The 15,203-nt window shown below is 36.9% G+C and overlaps 3 protein-coding genes across 8 annotated transcripts; 2 read left to right on the top strand and 1 right to left on the bottom strand.

The window, feature by feature from the left end:
- The first annotated feature begins 97 nt into the window (after positions 1-97).
- On the top strand, positions 98-3,348 carry LOC117634868 (nucleosome assembly protein 1;2). Of its 4 annotated transcripts, none has more exons than XM_034369137.1 (12): positions 98-320; positions 411-454; positions 577-672; positions 1,044-1,136; positions 1,401-1,482; positions 1,576-1,637; positions 1,725-1,909; positions 2,041-2,218; positions 2,304-2,347; positions 2,479-2,680; positions 2,791-2,808; positions 2,987-3,348. In XM_034369137.1, the coding sequence occupies exons 1-12, from the start codon at positions 272-274 to the stop codon at positions 3,053-3,055; spliced, it is 1,122 nt and encodes a 373-aa protein (XP_034225028.1). In that variant the 5' UTR covers positions 98-271; the 3' UTR covers positions 3,056-3,348. The 4 variants fall into 4 exon arrangements, with proteins under 4 accessions (XP_034225028.1, XP_034225030.1, XP_034225029.1 ...); XM_034369138.1 differs by having other exon boundaries at positions 99-317; XM_034369139.1 differs by lacking the exon at positions 2,791-2,808.
- A 1,246-nt stretch (positions 3,349-4,594) lies between these two features.
- Positions 4,595-8,026, top strand: LOC117636098 (DNA repair protein recA homolog 3, mitochondrial). 3 transcript variants are annotated; one of them, XM_034370556.1, is made up of 8 exons: positions 4,595-4,880; positions 5,050-5,107; positions 5,247-5,464; positions 5,642-5,729; positions 6,127-6,308; positions 6,548-6,694; positions 6,921-7,055; positions 7,318-8,026. In XM_034370556.1, the coding sequence occupies exons 1-8, from the start codon at positions 4,824-4,826 to the stop codon at positions 7,687-7,689; spliced, it is 1,257 nt and encodes a 418-aa protein (XP_034226447.1). In that variant the 5' UTR covers positions 4,595-4,823; the 3' UTR covers positions 7,690-8,026. The 3 variants fall into 3 exon arrangements, with proteins under 3 accessions (XP_034226447.1, XP_034226448.1, XP_034226449.1); XM_034370557.1 differs by having other exon boundaries at positions 6,127-6,299; XM_034370558.1 differs by lacking the exon at positions 6,921-7,055.
- Positions 8,027-9,184: 1,158 nt separating this feature from the next.
- On the bottom strand, positions 9,185-12,836 carry LOC117634908 (putative transcription factor bHLH041). Its single transcript, XM_034369187.1, has 8 exons — positions 12,235-12,836; positions 12,012-12,134; positions 11,760-11,865; positions 11,644-11,658; positions 11,461-11,523; positions 10,579-11,367; positions 10,054-10,464; positions 9,185-9,564 (listed from the first exon to the last, which is right to left on the bottom strand). The coding sequence occupies exons 1-8, from the start codon at positions 12,348-12,350 to the stop codon at positions 9,478-9,480; spliced, it is 1,710 nt and encodes a 569-aa protein (XP_034225078.1). The 5' UTR covers positions 12,351-12,836; the 3' UTR covers positions 9,185-9,477.
- Between the last annotated feature and the right edge of the window lie 2,367 nt (positions 12,837-15,203).

Below are 15,203 nucleotides of genomic sequence, written 5' to 3' on the forward strand. Positions count from 1 at the left end.
TCAATTATGAAAAATGTAGAAATTAATTTTAAAAAATATGGGACAGCGCATCACAGCGTACCACTACCATCCATAATAAGAGAGAGAGAGAGAGAGAGAGGAGAGAGAGAGAGAGAGAGAGAGAGGAGGTGTTAGGGTTTAAAAAGAGGGAGCAAAGGATTAAACGGAGGCCACGTTTTGAAAGCTCTCACTTTGCCTCCCCTCTCACCGCTTCTAGGGTTTTAGCTTTGCCGCCTTCTTCTATCTCCCCCTCTCTCCCTCTGCAATCACAATGAGCAACGACAAGGATAGCATGAACATGTCTGATCTCGCCGCTGGTGGTACTCTTTCTCTATCTCTTTCTCTTTGTTTCTCATGCTTGGTAATCTGATGTGGTGATCTTATACTGCTTTTCATATTTTTCTATGCAGCTCTGAACGAAGAGGATCGAGCAGGCCTCGTTAACGCTCTCAAGGTCAGTGCTTTATCCCCAGTCACCACTAGAGTCGTTAATTTTTCAATTTTATGTATCGATTTTGTTTTGGGGTTTAAGCATTTGTTTGGCTGATGGAGTTTGGGTTTTTTGTGTCTTCGCAGAATAAGATACAGAGTTTGGCCGGGCAGCACTCTGATATCCTCGAGAGTCTCTCTCCTGTAGTCAGAAAGCGTGTTGATTTTCTTAGAGAAATCCAGGCATGATTCTCTCGCTCTGAAGCATGTAGTTTGGTGCTGTAGTTTGTCTTTTTGTTCATTGATTGATTATATTACACTCTGATTTCATTTATAAGTTTATTTGGTAACAATAGTTCTGACTTCTGATTGATATGTGACGGGTTTCTGGTGTATATTTTATGTTTTGAGTTTGAGTTGGGGTTCTCTTAGAATTTTGCAAAATATTCATTGTAATTGACAAAATGATTGGAGTCAATTTGTCATCAATTGGTGGTGTTGTTTGTTGAATGGAACTTCTTGATCGCTCTCTTAGTATTATTTGACGAAAAATGAAAAAAGGTGTGCATATTATTTGGACGTGTGAAACACGCTGAGCCTTTCTCAACTTGCAGACCCAACATGATGAATTAGAAGCAAAGTTTTTTGAGGAGAGAGCAGCCCTAGAAGCCAAGTATCAGAAATTGTACCAGCCTTTGTATAGCAAGGTATGTTTTACATACTGCACTGGCATATGTCTTATATCCTGAAACATGAAGAGTTCATCTGTGAGATGTTCTTTGTTTCCTTTTCATAGCACATAAGGCTAGGTGGTTTAGTGGCTTGCCACTAGTCTACCTAAGCAAGGTAGCAGTGGCACCCCTGGCCTGTGTTAGTGTGTGCTCGTTTATTGCAATATGGATGCTGTTTGCTTATTGTCATTTCTTTGCATGTCCTTGGTTTTAAAATAAATTGTACTGATCACTTGACAGAGATACGAGATCGTAAATGGTGTTGTTGAAGCTGAAGGAGCTACTACTGAAGCAGCAAATAAAGAGGATAACGCAGCTGAGGGTACACTCTTGATAGTTTTGCAGGACCAATATTAGGTTTTATTTAATGTGTGAAACTTATTAGTTTCTGGACTTTGCTTTTGCATTTTTACAGAGAAAGGAGTGCCTGATTTCTGGCTCAATGCAATGAAAAACAATGAAGTGCTAGCTGAGGAGGTAGTCATTTGTGCATAATGTTTCTCATTTATGAAGTTATGTTGCTGTATGTCAAATAAACTCTTTCGTCTTATCCTTTGATATCAGATTACTGAGCGTGATGAAGGGGCCCTTAAATATCTTAGGGACATCAAGTGGTTTAGGATAGATAATCCCAAGGGGTTCAAACTTGAGTTCTACTTTGACACCAACCCCTTCTTTAAGAACTCTGTCTTGACAAAGATATATCACATGATAGATGAAGACGAACCCATTCTTGAGAAAGCAATAGGGTAAGTTTGGTTCCTACATGGCCTTTATGCTAAATAGTTTAGTTCCTTATTTTATACTTCTGTTACCAAGAAGTCATGTGCATGGCAGTTTGACTTTATTTTACATTTGGCTGTTGCTTGGTGCTTTGTAGGACGGAGATTGAATGGTATCCGGCAAAATGTTTGACACAGAAGCTCCTTAAGAAGAAGCCTAAGAAGGGATCTAAGAATGCTAAGCCAATCACTAGAACTGAGAATTGCGAAAGCTTCTTCAACTTTTTTAGTCCACCTCAAGTTCCTGAGGACGACGAAGATATTGAGGAAGATGCTGTAAGAGACGGTCTTCTTTACTTTTTGTTTCCTTTAACGACTTTTGGCTGTTTGTGGTGTCTTATTCGTTCCCTTTTATCAACAGGCTGAGGAACTCCAAAACCAGATGGAACAGGATTATGACATTGGGTGAGTTCATACTTTCTTCTATCCATTGAAGATTTCTGAACTCTCTGCTATTGCTAGATGTTTTTGGGAATTTTGTAATTGAGTACTTTGTTTAATTTTTTTCTTCTGTTATTGGCATCATTATTTTGTAGGTCTACCATTCGAGATAAGATCATCCCCCATGCTGTTTCATGGTTTACGGGAGAAGCTATCCAGGGAGATGATTTTGGAGACTTGGAAGATGATGAAGACGATGACATTGAAGATGAAGATGATGATGATGAGGATGAAGATGAGGACGAAGATGATGATGAAGACGATGAAGATGAAGATGAAGGCAAAACCAAAAAGAAGGTGTAGTATTTTTCAAATTTGGATTAACTATCTCTTCTTTTTTCTTTTTCTTTTTTCAAAATCTGAAATGATGCTTGTTTTTCTGTCAAATTTACTGAATTCTGTTGCAGACATCAGCTGCTCACAAGGTATTTCCTTTTTTTTCATATATTTTCGCCAGATTTACAGTGCCCCCTCAAAAAAGAAACAAATGTTGAAAATACTGGTTTGCCTTAAATTTGTTTATTGGTCCCACATCTTCAACTTGTTTTGTCTAAAATCAACTTTTCGTGTGTGTGGCCTAATCGCTCGTGTTATGTAATGTAGAAGAGTGGAAGAGCACAACTTGCGGACGGTCAGCAGGGCGAGCGGCCTCCAGAATGCAAACAGCAGTAGAATATGATTGTTTCCGAAAGGCGGGTTGAGTAGCTGAGCGTTCTCATTGGACCTTCAGACTGTTTTGATAGAAAATGGTGGCTGGTCATTTTTTTATGATCAATATATTTTTACCTCTGTATGATGAGTGATAGTGGGAGTGTATCTCTTTTTATTTTTACCTTAAGTTGGTGTAGAGGGGATGTGATAAAAAATATGGTTTGGATGGCATTGTGATTTGTTGGTATTTGATGGACAGCGTTTTTAGTACCCTATTAATGGTATGTGCAATTTTTTTGGTCCTTTTATCTCAATTGATTTTTTCCTTTTTACTTAGAGTGTTTTTTTTTTTTTTTTTAATGCAGCCTTTTTTCTTGAGTTGGTAAATTATAAGACGTGGCTTTTTAGCCTGATTGTTTAGTGGCTGGCCTGCAGTCTACAAGTTTAATGCAATATGACATTTTAATGGAAATGTAGAAGAACACGTATCGTATAACGTATCTAATTTAGTCTTTTCAACTCCTACAGATAGTCTCAATTGATTATGTACCCTAAAAATTCTATAAATTGATTTACTCCAAAACAGAGCCTAAATTGACATTTATTCAATAATTATTTGAATAAATAAAATTCAAAGATAAAGATGAAGCATCTTCTATAACGCTGGCATCTTCTATAAAGAAAGCTGTCCTGGGGGACTCCGTCTCGTCTTTAGGGACTATATTCATCGTAATTAAGCAATCGTTTCTTGCGTTATCAGTTAAAAAGAAAAATACCTATGAGTGGTTTTTAAAGTAACAAATAATATGCAAACAACCCACTAGTGTAGTGGTTTGGAGTATTTACTCCATCAGGCAAGGTCTTGGGTTTGAGTCCTAACATTCGTGTTGTATGTGTGAGTTTAATATGCTATCGCCCCTTTCAATAAGAAAGGTCCTTAAAAAAAAAAATGGTAACAAATAATATCTGTGAAAAAAGAGTTATTTACACTAATATCTCCTGAGGTTTTCAGCATTTTCACAAAATCTCATTAGATTTTAGAAATTATACCAACACTCTCTGAGGTTTTAAATTGTTTTCACAAAACTCATTTTTATTGATTTTTAATCCAAAAACTAATGATTTTATACAAAAATAAATTCTTCAAATGACAAAGTTGGCCTTTAAGATTAGATTGCATATACTTCCTTAAGGTTAATTTTGTCATTTGCATACGTTTTTTTTAATGAAATCATCAATTATTCGACAAACAATCAACGAAAAGGAATTTTGTGAAAACAAATTAAAACCTCAGGGTGTTCATGTAATTTTTAAGACATGAGGGGTTTTTTTTAAAAACAGAAGAAACCTCAGAGGTGTTAATATAAATAACTCATGAAAAACAAAGAAAAAAAAGAAATATATGATAATAATTTGTTATTAATAGGGTGAGATTGTAGGAAAAAGCCCATCGTATTTATTTACAATACGCGGGTTCTCATCTCCCCCGTAATATCCGACGTGTAAATTCCCAATACTAAATTAATAGAACGAAAAGTCGAAAGCCCAAACAGTCAGCTCTTCACTCTGCAATACTCGGCATTCAAAAAGGAGGGAAAACAAACCCAAAACCCTAAAACCAAGACTCTCCCTCTCCCTCTCTCTTTCCCTCTGCCCCTTCGTATATGCATGGCCTAGCAAATTTTTCTAAATTTATTTTTCGGCTAGGTTTTGCCTTGCTTTGCTCTTCTCTTATTTGATTCTGGAGAAGCTGGGCTGTGGAGGCTTGGAAACTTGGAGGTTACTGCCTATGGCAAGGCTTCTCCGAAACGCTCTTTCTATGAAACGTTTTCTATTTCCACCACAGGTTTGCCATTTCTTCATTTTGTGCATTTTTAGTTGTCTGTTTGGTCGCTGTGAAAGTGGGGAAAACAGTGTCTGAATCGCAAATGGTTTATTTATTCGGATACAGAAAGTTAAAACAGAGTTACACCTTTAGAGCTTCATGCATCTAATTTTTTGTTTTTGTTTTGCAGGTGCATCGGAGAGGAATATTGGTGCCATCTACTCAGCTTTGCAATTTTTCTTCTAAAGGTGATTGCTTCAAGTTTTTTTCGTTTTTTGATTTCTTCAATAACTTTGTTTAGGAAATGTTAGTATTTGTTATTTGTTTATTTTTCTGAGACACTTTGTGCGCCTTATGATTTAAAAAAACGTGAATTGTTCTCTGAAGGCAGAAAGAAATCTAAGTCAGATGGAAGTGACTCCAATGAAGAGAATATGTCCAAGAAAGATTTAGCCCTGCAGCAAGCCTTGGATCAGATTACATCCTCATTTGGAAAGGGATCTATAATGTGGCTTGGTCGGTCTGCCTCTCCTCGACAGGTCCCCGTGGTATCCACGGGTTCTTTTGCTCTGGATTTAGCACTGGGAACTGGTGGATTTCCGAAGGTATTATGCAAAACATAATCAGTTGAATGTTTAGGGTCATTATAACTGGTCATTTGTTGTCTTGATCGCACATGAGTGTTTTTATGCATAGGCTGTTAGATGCACAGATTTGACCTTATACATCACTTTTGAATATGTATTAGCTGCTTGTGATATTCATTCTTTGAATTTCTGTAGGGACGTGTTGTGGAGATATTTGGTCCCGAGGCTTCTGGGAAAACTACTCTTGCTCTACATGTAATAGCCGAAGCACAGAAGCAAGGAGGTTAGACTATGGAATTTATTACTATAATTTGGTGGTACATTAACGTTTTGCACATCATATATAGAACATGGTATGGCATTTGTATGTGAAAAATACTCTTTTCTTTTTTGTTATTTCTTTCAGTTGTTTATTCTATGTGAACACGGTACTACCACACACACATCTAAATTGTGTTTCCCGATCATCTTCTGAGTTTCTTGGAGTTAGAACAGTTGTACCCTGTAAAAAGTTTTTATTTGATCCATATAGGAGATACCTAAATATCAATTAAGTTCTAATGCTGGTGTAGTAAAATTTAGATTTGTTCATGATCTTGAGTTACCCTGTTGATGCTAAAGTGTTTTCTTTTGGCTGCTGTTATGATATTGAGTTCCTTGTTTTATGCAACTTTATGCAGGGTACTGTGTTTTTGTTGATGCTGAGCATGCCCTTGATCCTTCACTGGCTCAGGCTATTGGGGTAAACACTGAGAATCTACTTCTCTCGCAACCTGATTGCGGTGAGCAAGCCCTCAGTCTTGTAGACACTCTAATCCGGAGTGGTTCAGTTGATGTTGTAGTTGTTGACAGTGTAAGTAAGGTGCTTTTCAGTAACATTATATTGTCATGTTAAACTATCCATGTCGACTTTTCCATTGAAAATTAAGCATGCTTCATGTGTTCGTACAAAACCTCTTTGGTTTTGGTTCTCATTGAATGTTTTCCCCATCATATCATCTCAAGAGGCTTTTATAGATTGTAATTTTACAGCCAGATTTTTGTCTTTTACATTGCATGGTAGCTTGTCTGGGTGGATGAATGGTTTTCATACGATGACAGGTGGCTGCCCTTGTGCCTAAAGGTGAACTTGATGGTGAGATGGGTGATGCTCATATGGCTATGCAGGCTAGATTAATGAGCCAGGCGCTTCGCAAATTGAGTCACTCTTTGTCTCTATCGCAGACAATATTAATCTTTACAAATCAGGTATTAGTGTGTTTCATTTCTTATACAATTGGAATACAATTCTGTTATATAGTTTCATTTTGACTTGTATGGTTTAACTTTTTGTACATAGTCTATCCTGAACTACTTTCTGAATTTGGTGGCTTTTGTATTGTTGAAATAGTAATCTGATGTTCTCCATCTCATTGAAAGATGTGGATATTTGTTCAAAGGTCAGACTTCTGCAATTGAATGTGTTTATCTTCAGGTGAGGTCGAAGATTTCTACTTTTGGAGGATTTGGTGGGCCAACTGAAGTTCCTTGTGGCGGCAATGCTTTGAAGTTTTATGCTTCAGTGCGACTTAATATTAGGAGAATAGGGCTTATCAAGAAGGGTGAAGAGGTAGGTACAAAACCATCTGTCTATCGTGCCCATGAATTAGAACTTTATTTGTGGACAGAAGTAGTTTCCCTGGTAGCCATTACCCCTGAATTAGAACTTTGAATTGGTCTTAAATACCATTTAATGAGACCCTGAAAAATAACCCGAATCTGAGTAATATGGCTTACATTGTTATCTGTTCTTTGTTTTTTTGCCCCTTTGGATTGGAGGATTAGATGCTATGGTTATGCATCCTTTTGAAAGAAATTAATTTGCTATGCAGACTTTAGGAAGTCAAGTTCAAGTGAAGATAGTGAAGAACAAACTTGCTCCTCCATTCAGAACAGTTCATATAGAGCTGGAGTTTGGTAAGGGTATATGTCGCGAATCAGAGATCATAGAATTGGGAGTGAAAAACAAATTCGTCACAAAGTCTGGTTCACATTATAATTTAAATGGTCAAAACTTCCATGGCAAGGATGCTCTGAAAAGGTTTTTAGCCGAGAATAACACTGCTATGGAAGAACTTACAACAAAGCTTAGGGAGAAGCTAGTAGATGTTGTGACAGACAATGAAGCAGAAACAGAACCTATGGAGGAAATTGTTTCACCTGATTCTACTGATGAAGATGCAGTTACGGCAGTCGGAACATAAGTGTTCAGATGGCCTCAAACTGCAGAGTTTTAGTGTTACTTGTTTTTCCTGCGGGCTTCAATCCTCTATGGGGGCATCACCAGCGCATCAGCTGGAAAGTTGGAACTGTCGAGGAAGCCGTTCAGAATCACTTGCTTTTCTTTGTAAATTAATATTATTTGTTAATCAGTAATCACTATGGGTGTAGTGAAATTTTGCGGGTTCGAGGGGGGCAATTTTGGGAGGATGCAGGGTCGGTTTTCAAATTTCCAGGTTCACCCTAGCTTGTTATTACATGTTGAGCTACAGTTTGTATGTCAGCGTTGTCAATGTTATATATCAATTTTGTTTACCAAAAGAGATTTAATATATTGTTGAGCTGATGATGAAGACGTACGGAGGCTTATCATACACCCTATAGGTTACATAACATTTACCCATCAGATGATCCAAGAAGAAATACCATCAACAAACAGAAAACATTTACTTTGTTTTGCTTGTTTATTTTTATTTTTGGTAAAGTGTGGTGGTGTCAAACTTTTAGTCATTGCATTATATTAAATCGAGGCGGCATATAGAGAATAAAAGTCAACCAGATCTTAGCGGACATAATTCCGATCCCTCCCAAATTGTGGACACTATCCAGAATCTTGGAAAGGAAAGCCTCCAACTTCCCACTTCCAAACTTCCAAGTGGGAGTGGTACCGGAAATATACAAAATGGGCAGCTAGAGCCCTGGCCCAGAATCTTTTAGATGAATGAATTTGACCAACTTGTGACCTGCGGATGAGTTTGCTTACCACATGAGGTAGAGCACTTCAAACCTAGAAAGGTTCATATGCTTTTATATATATATATAGAAAAGTCAAAACCGCCGTCTCGAAGGGCTTTACTGATTCCTGTGTAGAAAAGTGATTGACCGACCTTGAATATTGTTGCCCAACAAAAGGACCAAAGACAAATGGGATTTTAATATTATCTCTTGGCTAGATTAATATTAATATTATGCGATACATGAACCCAACCGCAATCTCAACCTCAACCTCAAAAACACCCAGCATGACATGGCATATGTTATTATTATGGTTTTGGAGAAAACAATAAAGTGAATTTTTGATGTCGGACCAAGATTTTGAATACATGTGTTGTTCTAACTTTTTATCAATCAACTCTTTAAACAATTGTTGTTGTTTGTTGGTTGATGGCGGTTGCTTTCATGGTTTCTTCCTATTTGCAGTCAATTTGGGCAACACATAATTTCGTACAAGAAACAAAATTGACGCAAGAACCCACATAAGACCCCCACAAAGGAAGAAGATAAAACAAGGACTTTTATTTGGTGGGCTTGACTCGCCCCAACTTGCCTTGGTGGATGGATCATGGATGTCCCAACAAATCCATTCATGGCTACTTCCATCCCATAAATCTTTATATAACTAATAGATGTTTAAACTAAATAATACAATAATTTCTATATATTTTCTATTTCATCGGTTACTTTTCTCACCACTTAAACTTAAGATATTTTCTGAATAAGTAATTGCTCCGAACTTCTACACTAATTGATGCCTCGCAAAAAAACGGTTATTAAACTTGTACAAATTAGGCACAAAATATGAAATGAATTAGATGGTGATGATGTGTTCGGTTGTCTAATCTAACAGTGGAGATTGACGGATGTGATAGGGTCAAAATTTGAAGGCATCCATGGCCTAAAGTAGAAGGGGCATCCATCCATGCATGTATCAAAATCTTGACTAGTCTAAGTCCTATACTCCTAGCTATATATTGGAACGTTGTGGAAACAAGTCATTGATTGCGGCAATTATTCAATGCCAAGTCAGCAACCACCCTTCTCACTGCTTCCTGGAAGGCAGCCTCGTCCCATTCGGTCCCCTATAAAGTTATAAACAAGAGAAATAATTAATATTTACTCAGTTTCTTTCTAATTTCCTCTATATATAGACTAATAATTCTAATTTTGTTTCATTAAAAATATAACAAGTTAAAAACCAAAAGAAAACTTAAAATTTGAATATTATTAATTATTAGTTATGAAAGTTAACATTGATCAATACTAAACCCTAAAGTTTTATTTTTTAAAATTTTCAGTACAAGCAATTTGGAAAGATGGTTTCGAACCTCTTCCCACACGAGTGGAGATAGAAGAGCTCAAACAACTGAGATATACTCAACTGACAAACCCTAAAGTTTTTGTCAGGTCATCGTTTTAGGCTGCTAGATATATATATTAGAACTTTAATACTATGGTGATTGCTAGGTCAATTACCTTCACACATGCTTCAGTAGAAGGGAACAATATAGTTGTATGAAATTGAGAAATTAAAAAAAATCAATAAGTACGTAGTTGTATTAATTACATACCTGATCAACTCTTAATCTCAAGATTACGCGGTTGACGTTAGAATCAGATCCAGACATCCAAGTATTGGCTTCCATGGACATCAAGCTTACATTGTTAACCTGCTTCAAGAATTCCAATATTCGAATCACCAAATCTTCAGTGCAGCATTCTACTGATCTTAGAACCACTTGCAAGTCAAAAATTTGCTGATCTTGATCTGGGGTTGATTCGGATACCGCTCGTGTAAGCGTAACACTAACTCTTTCATTTGAGGAGCCTGCTGCAGCTGCTGCTTCTTCATTATAAGCTTCTTTGGCAGCTGGAGGAAGCCTTGCCTCCAACTGTTGGTTTCTTTTACTAAGCTCAGCAACTTGAGCTCTCAAACTAGTCAAGTACTCCCTTGCAGTTGTAAGCACCGATGCTTTGTCTTTCTACATTTATAATAAAAGCTTAATCATTAATACTTAAAACCCGAGAGCTAAACCCTAAGCCTTAAACTCGCCTAATATGTGTTCGAACAAAAAAGTGTATGCATACATATATACCTTGGTTCCTGAAGGAAGTAGTGATTTCAATGTATGAAAGCTTTCGTTGAGTTTCTCACGCCTTTTACGCTCCGATATCATGTGATGAAGCTGACTGCTAGTGGGTCGAGTAGCTTGGATACCTTCGCGAAGTCTCATTAGATTCAAACTTCTCAAGAAGGAAATGGATCTCTTGAGCATGATTTGCTTGCGTACATTAGCGCTCTTCGGCGTTCTTGGGGCTAAAGGTGAGGAGTTGTAAGTCTTGAAAGCACTTGTCTTTGGAGTGAGAAAGTGAGCAGTAGAAGAAGAAGGTGGAACATTAGTTTGTGGGGGTGGCTGATGTGAAGAAGAAGAAGAAGGAGAAGCAGATAGAACTGCAAGGATGGCTCTTGTCATTGCGGCATCTTCGATCTCAGGGGCAGGGAATTGGGTGTTTCGTATTCGAGAAAATGCTTGCAAGGCTTGTTGATGAGGACTAGTAATGGAACTACTAATGATATTTAAGGGTGGCATTGGTTCTAATGAAGTAACAATATTAATAGGTTGCAATGGATTAGGAGCTGGTTGTGTAAAGACTTCTGGGATATTAATGTGAGAAGTAGTGGTGGTGGTTGGAATGTTGAAGAGGATGGAGGAATATTCAGGGCTGTCCATGGTGGACAGTGATCTAAAAGATGAGGAGGAGGATGAAAGTGGGTTTTGCTGATCAGGATTATTTGGCCTGTTGGCAACTGCTGTATGCGGAGATAATTGTCTGGAGAAAGCTTCTGGCAACCAGTTTCTCATCAGTTCCCTTTTTATGTTTATCTGGAAATTAAACAAAAACAATTGGATTAGTTTATTAGCATACAAGCTTAGTTTATTGATTTGCAGGGTGAGAATTGTTTGTGGTTTTCTTACTTGAGGCACATTGGAGAGGCCAAGCTCAATCTCTCCACTCTTGCACCCCATGAAAACTGCAGTCTGTAATTTAGAGGGAAAATTGATAATTAAGAAAAAGGAACATCTGCATTTATATATTATAAAACTATGGCTCATGAATCAGAAAATTAGACCAAAATTGTGATTCAACAAGAAAAATACCTTAATCCTTGCTTCCTGTTACAAACAGATAAGGAATCAAGTATTAGCATGTAAAATGTAAGTGTAAATGTATTCTCTTTTTGAATTATATTTATCATCAACAATAGTAATTTTACCTGATAAAATTGCCTCTGTACACTGCTTGATGCCAGTCTTTGTAGGTCAATTTCTTGCAATTCTAGATTCGGAAGACTATTCCTGAAAGCGAATCCTGGAACACATCTGATCATATCCATACATGCAGAAAAAAACACTTATGAGAGCAATATACATACACATTGGAAGCTAATGTAGCTGGTTTAATTGGACTTGCTTTATCTAGCTAGCAAAATTTAATTACAAAGTAGTTCTAGTACTGTCTGTCTTACTCATTTTCGACAACATTGAATATTGACAGCCGATACTCATCAAAAAGCCTCCGAGCCTGATTCCCAGAAGAAGAGCTTGGTTGATTTTCTTCATCATAGACACCATCAAGAAAGAATAAGCAGCTGCATGCATATATAAAATATGTATGAGCTAGAGTGGCCGCATTTATACACAGAGAGAGAGAGAGAGAGAGAGAGAGAGAGAGGTTTTGATGATGCATACTTAGAAGGAGGGGGCATATAAGACCATAAGCAGATGTAGAAGCAGCCAAAAGACTGCATGATGAATCTAAGAAAACTGGCGCGAGAGCCTTCATCGAGCTGGAAGGCAGTGTCCATGTACAAAGTGTTTGATAAAATTGTTGCTGCAGGCTATAGGAGATCCAATCCCTCTGGATCTCCCTAGCTACACTGCAACAGCCGACCTTTATGTCATTTGAGAAGACTAGCTGGCTATGAGTCTCTGGCCCTACCCAACATTTGTCCTCCTTATTTCATTTTGAATAATATGCAGAACACCATGATGATCTAGAAAGAATGAGAAAGGTCTTGACTATAAAGGTGGTAGCTTTGCAAACACATATATATATCTATGGGGAAATTAAGGATCTGTGATCAGAATCAGAATGGCAATGGTATGTATGTACAGAAGGTGATGTGGGGTTGGTACCTTTAACTATGAAAGAAGCTGGCAGAGAGATGAGAGAGATTTGAAAAGTAGGGATATCAAGAATATTAAAAGAGACCATTCATACTGGTGAGCGCAGAAACTGATGAAACAATAAGAGAAGAGGTGGGCACTTGATGAGAGAGGGCAATATTTGTTTCTGGTTAGCGAGAACTTGAAAAGTAGGAAGGAGGACAACTTGAAAAGTAGTAGTACTAGTAAGCAAGAGAGAGAGAGAGAAAAGCAGCCGGGGAAGGGAAAAGGAGAGGGAGCTGGTTAGAAAAGTAGTGGTCAAAGTCCACCCATGACTCAAGGAGGATGGATGGACTGATTATATGCTTTAATTAGTTGTACATAAGAATTTAAAAAGAGTCAAGGGGGAAGGCAGAGTGTCCTTTTCTTCCATTTTCCATATTTTTCTTCATCCCCATATCTCTTCACAAGGTGAATATACAATATTTTTTTGATCCACCAATGAGAATGGTTTCTGAATTTCCCCATGTGTGTGTGAAAGCATTTTCCCAACACCTTCTTCTGTCACAATTTGGAAATTATTAAAGGGATCGATCGATGCAAATTTTGGTCTAAAGCTTTGTGACGTTTGTCTAAGCTGTGTCAAACATAAGGGATTCGTTTACAATTTAATCTACTCGAATTGTTTATATCCTTGTTTTCTTTCTAGATCACCATGCACAGTCCGCGTTTGATAAAATCTTCTGGCGCGTATACCTAATGTTGAATCTATACACAGATTCATCCGAAGCTTCTTTTTGATTTGGCACAGTTAGAGAGAGCTTAGGGTGCCACATACATGAGTTCACATGTCTACCAGGGCAGTTGAGTTTGACTACATTAATTTCATCTACACCTTTTTAGTACATATATTAGGATAATTAAGAACATCCGAAGTTTCCTCTTCTAATATCGCTCGTATAAAATATCTCATATTCCTATATTATTAACTAAAACATAATTGTCCATGGTTATTTTTTATTTAACATTTTGCAAGTAAACTTTGCGTTTGGTTTATGTTATTAGAATAAAATTATTTTAGAGCTGAGAATGAAGATAATAAAACGTACCGGGACTCAAATTCATAGTGAGTGTTAACGTGGCACATAAAATTTCTTTAAATTTTTTTTAAAAGAATTGTCAAATGATATTTTTTTTGGGTCTATAATCGATTTAGTAAAGTTCCATAAATTGATAACATAATAATTATAATATATATTGTTTAATGAAGAAGAAAAAGAAAGTCTGGTTGGCTTGGCTCCACCTCCTGAGTCTGACATCTTAGATTCGTAAGCCAAATGCTTGACCGGCGCATTTTCTTGTTTCGTTGGTGACGAGTCCTCGAATGGCGATTGTTAAGAGAAGCACAGCCACCAGTTTATATGAAGAAATGAAACCCAAACCAAACCCGCCAAAGTTTAATAAAGTCTTCTTATCCTATGCAAAAACACTCATTTGAAAATAAATATTGTTTTATTATTTTCGGCAAATAACATAATAATACGTGAAAAAATTATTCTATATATCATTGCAATATTGACTGAAAATAGAAAAAAATGCTAATCATATAACAACTATTATTATTGTGTCGTTGCGTTGTTTAATCAAGTCTTCTCATCCCATGACCTTTGTAATAAGTATTATTATTATTTTATTGTGTCAAAGCCACCCCTCTTTGCTTAATTAATTAATTAATTAAATGCAATATGAACACAAGAATAGCTTCACGTCATGATTATTGGTTTCTTTCATTTGTTGGTTTATTCGTTCACGATAAATGATATAATATTATTTATTCTTGACCTTTCACATTTGTATCGAATGGAGGGGGAGGATTCAATCTTGATTTGTGTGTTTTTTTGTTTGAAAGCAGGTAATTATCTAAATTACAAGAAGATAGGAGTTTTTCACACGCAAATGCCATGGAATTAACTTGTTTTATGTATTTTAATATTGTTAACTCGAACAAGTGGCTCAATGACAAAGGGTGAGCATGACACGAGCCATAAACTCATACATTATAAGTTCGAACTCTTACAAACTCGAAATATCCGAGTTTACATATACACGTGTTGATTTGCGAGTGATTGGTATATGAAGTTTATCCTAAAACCATCTACCAAACCCAAAAATAAAAAAATAAAAAAGACAATCGTCAGGTTTTCTAAAAAATTACACTGGACTTTTGGTCCAACAATGGGCTTATGTCTTGGCCCTGTAGCCCAAATGAAATCACCATCTTCCACAATGATCAGATTAGGGCTTTGATTCCTTAAATAATTAAGCTTGAAGCTGGATGTGTTGACCATGAATGTCCACATTGCTTACCAAAATGAGTTGCATGCAGATGCAGTGCAGCTAGGTTATCAAACGTCCCTTTTATTTGGCATTTTGCAGACTTCAGACTCACATACAATTTCAGTCCACTATCACTCATTTGAGTCAAATTAGAGATGAGCACAAATACAAAGAAAAGATGAACGTAAAAATAGAAAGAATTATGCAAATGTCAC

Source organism: Prunus dulcis, chromosome 7 (assembly GCF_902201215.1).
Source record: "Prunus dulcis chromosome 7, ALMONDv2, whole genome shotgun sequence".
Lineage (NCBI taxonomy): Eukaryota > Viridiplantae > Streptophyta > Magnoliopsida > Rosales > Rosaceae > Prunus > Prunus dulcis.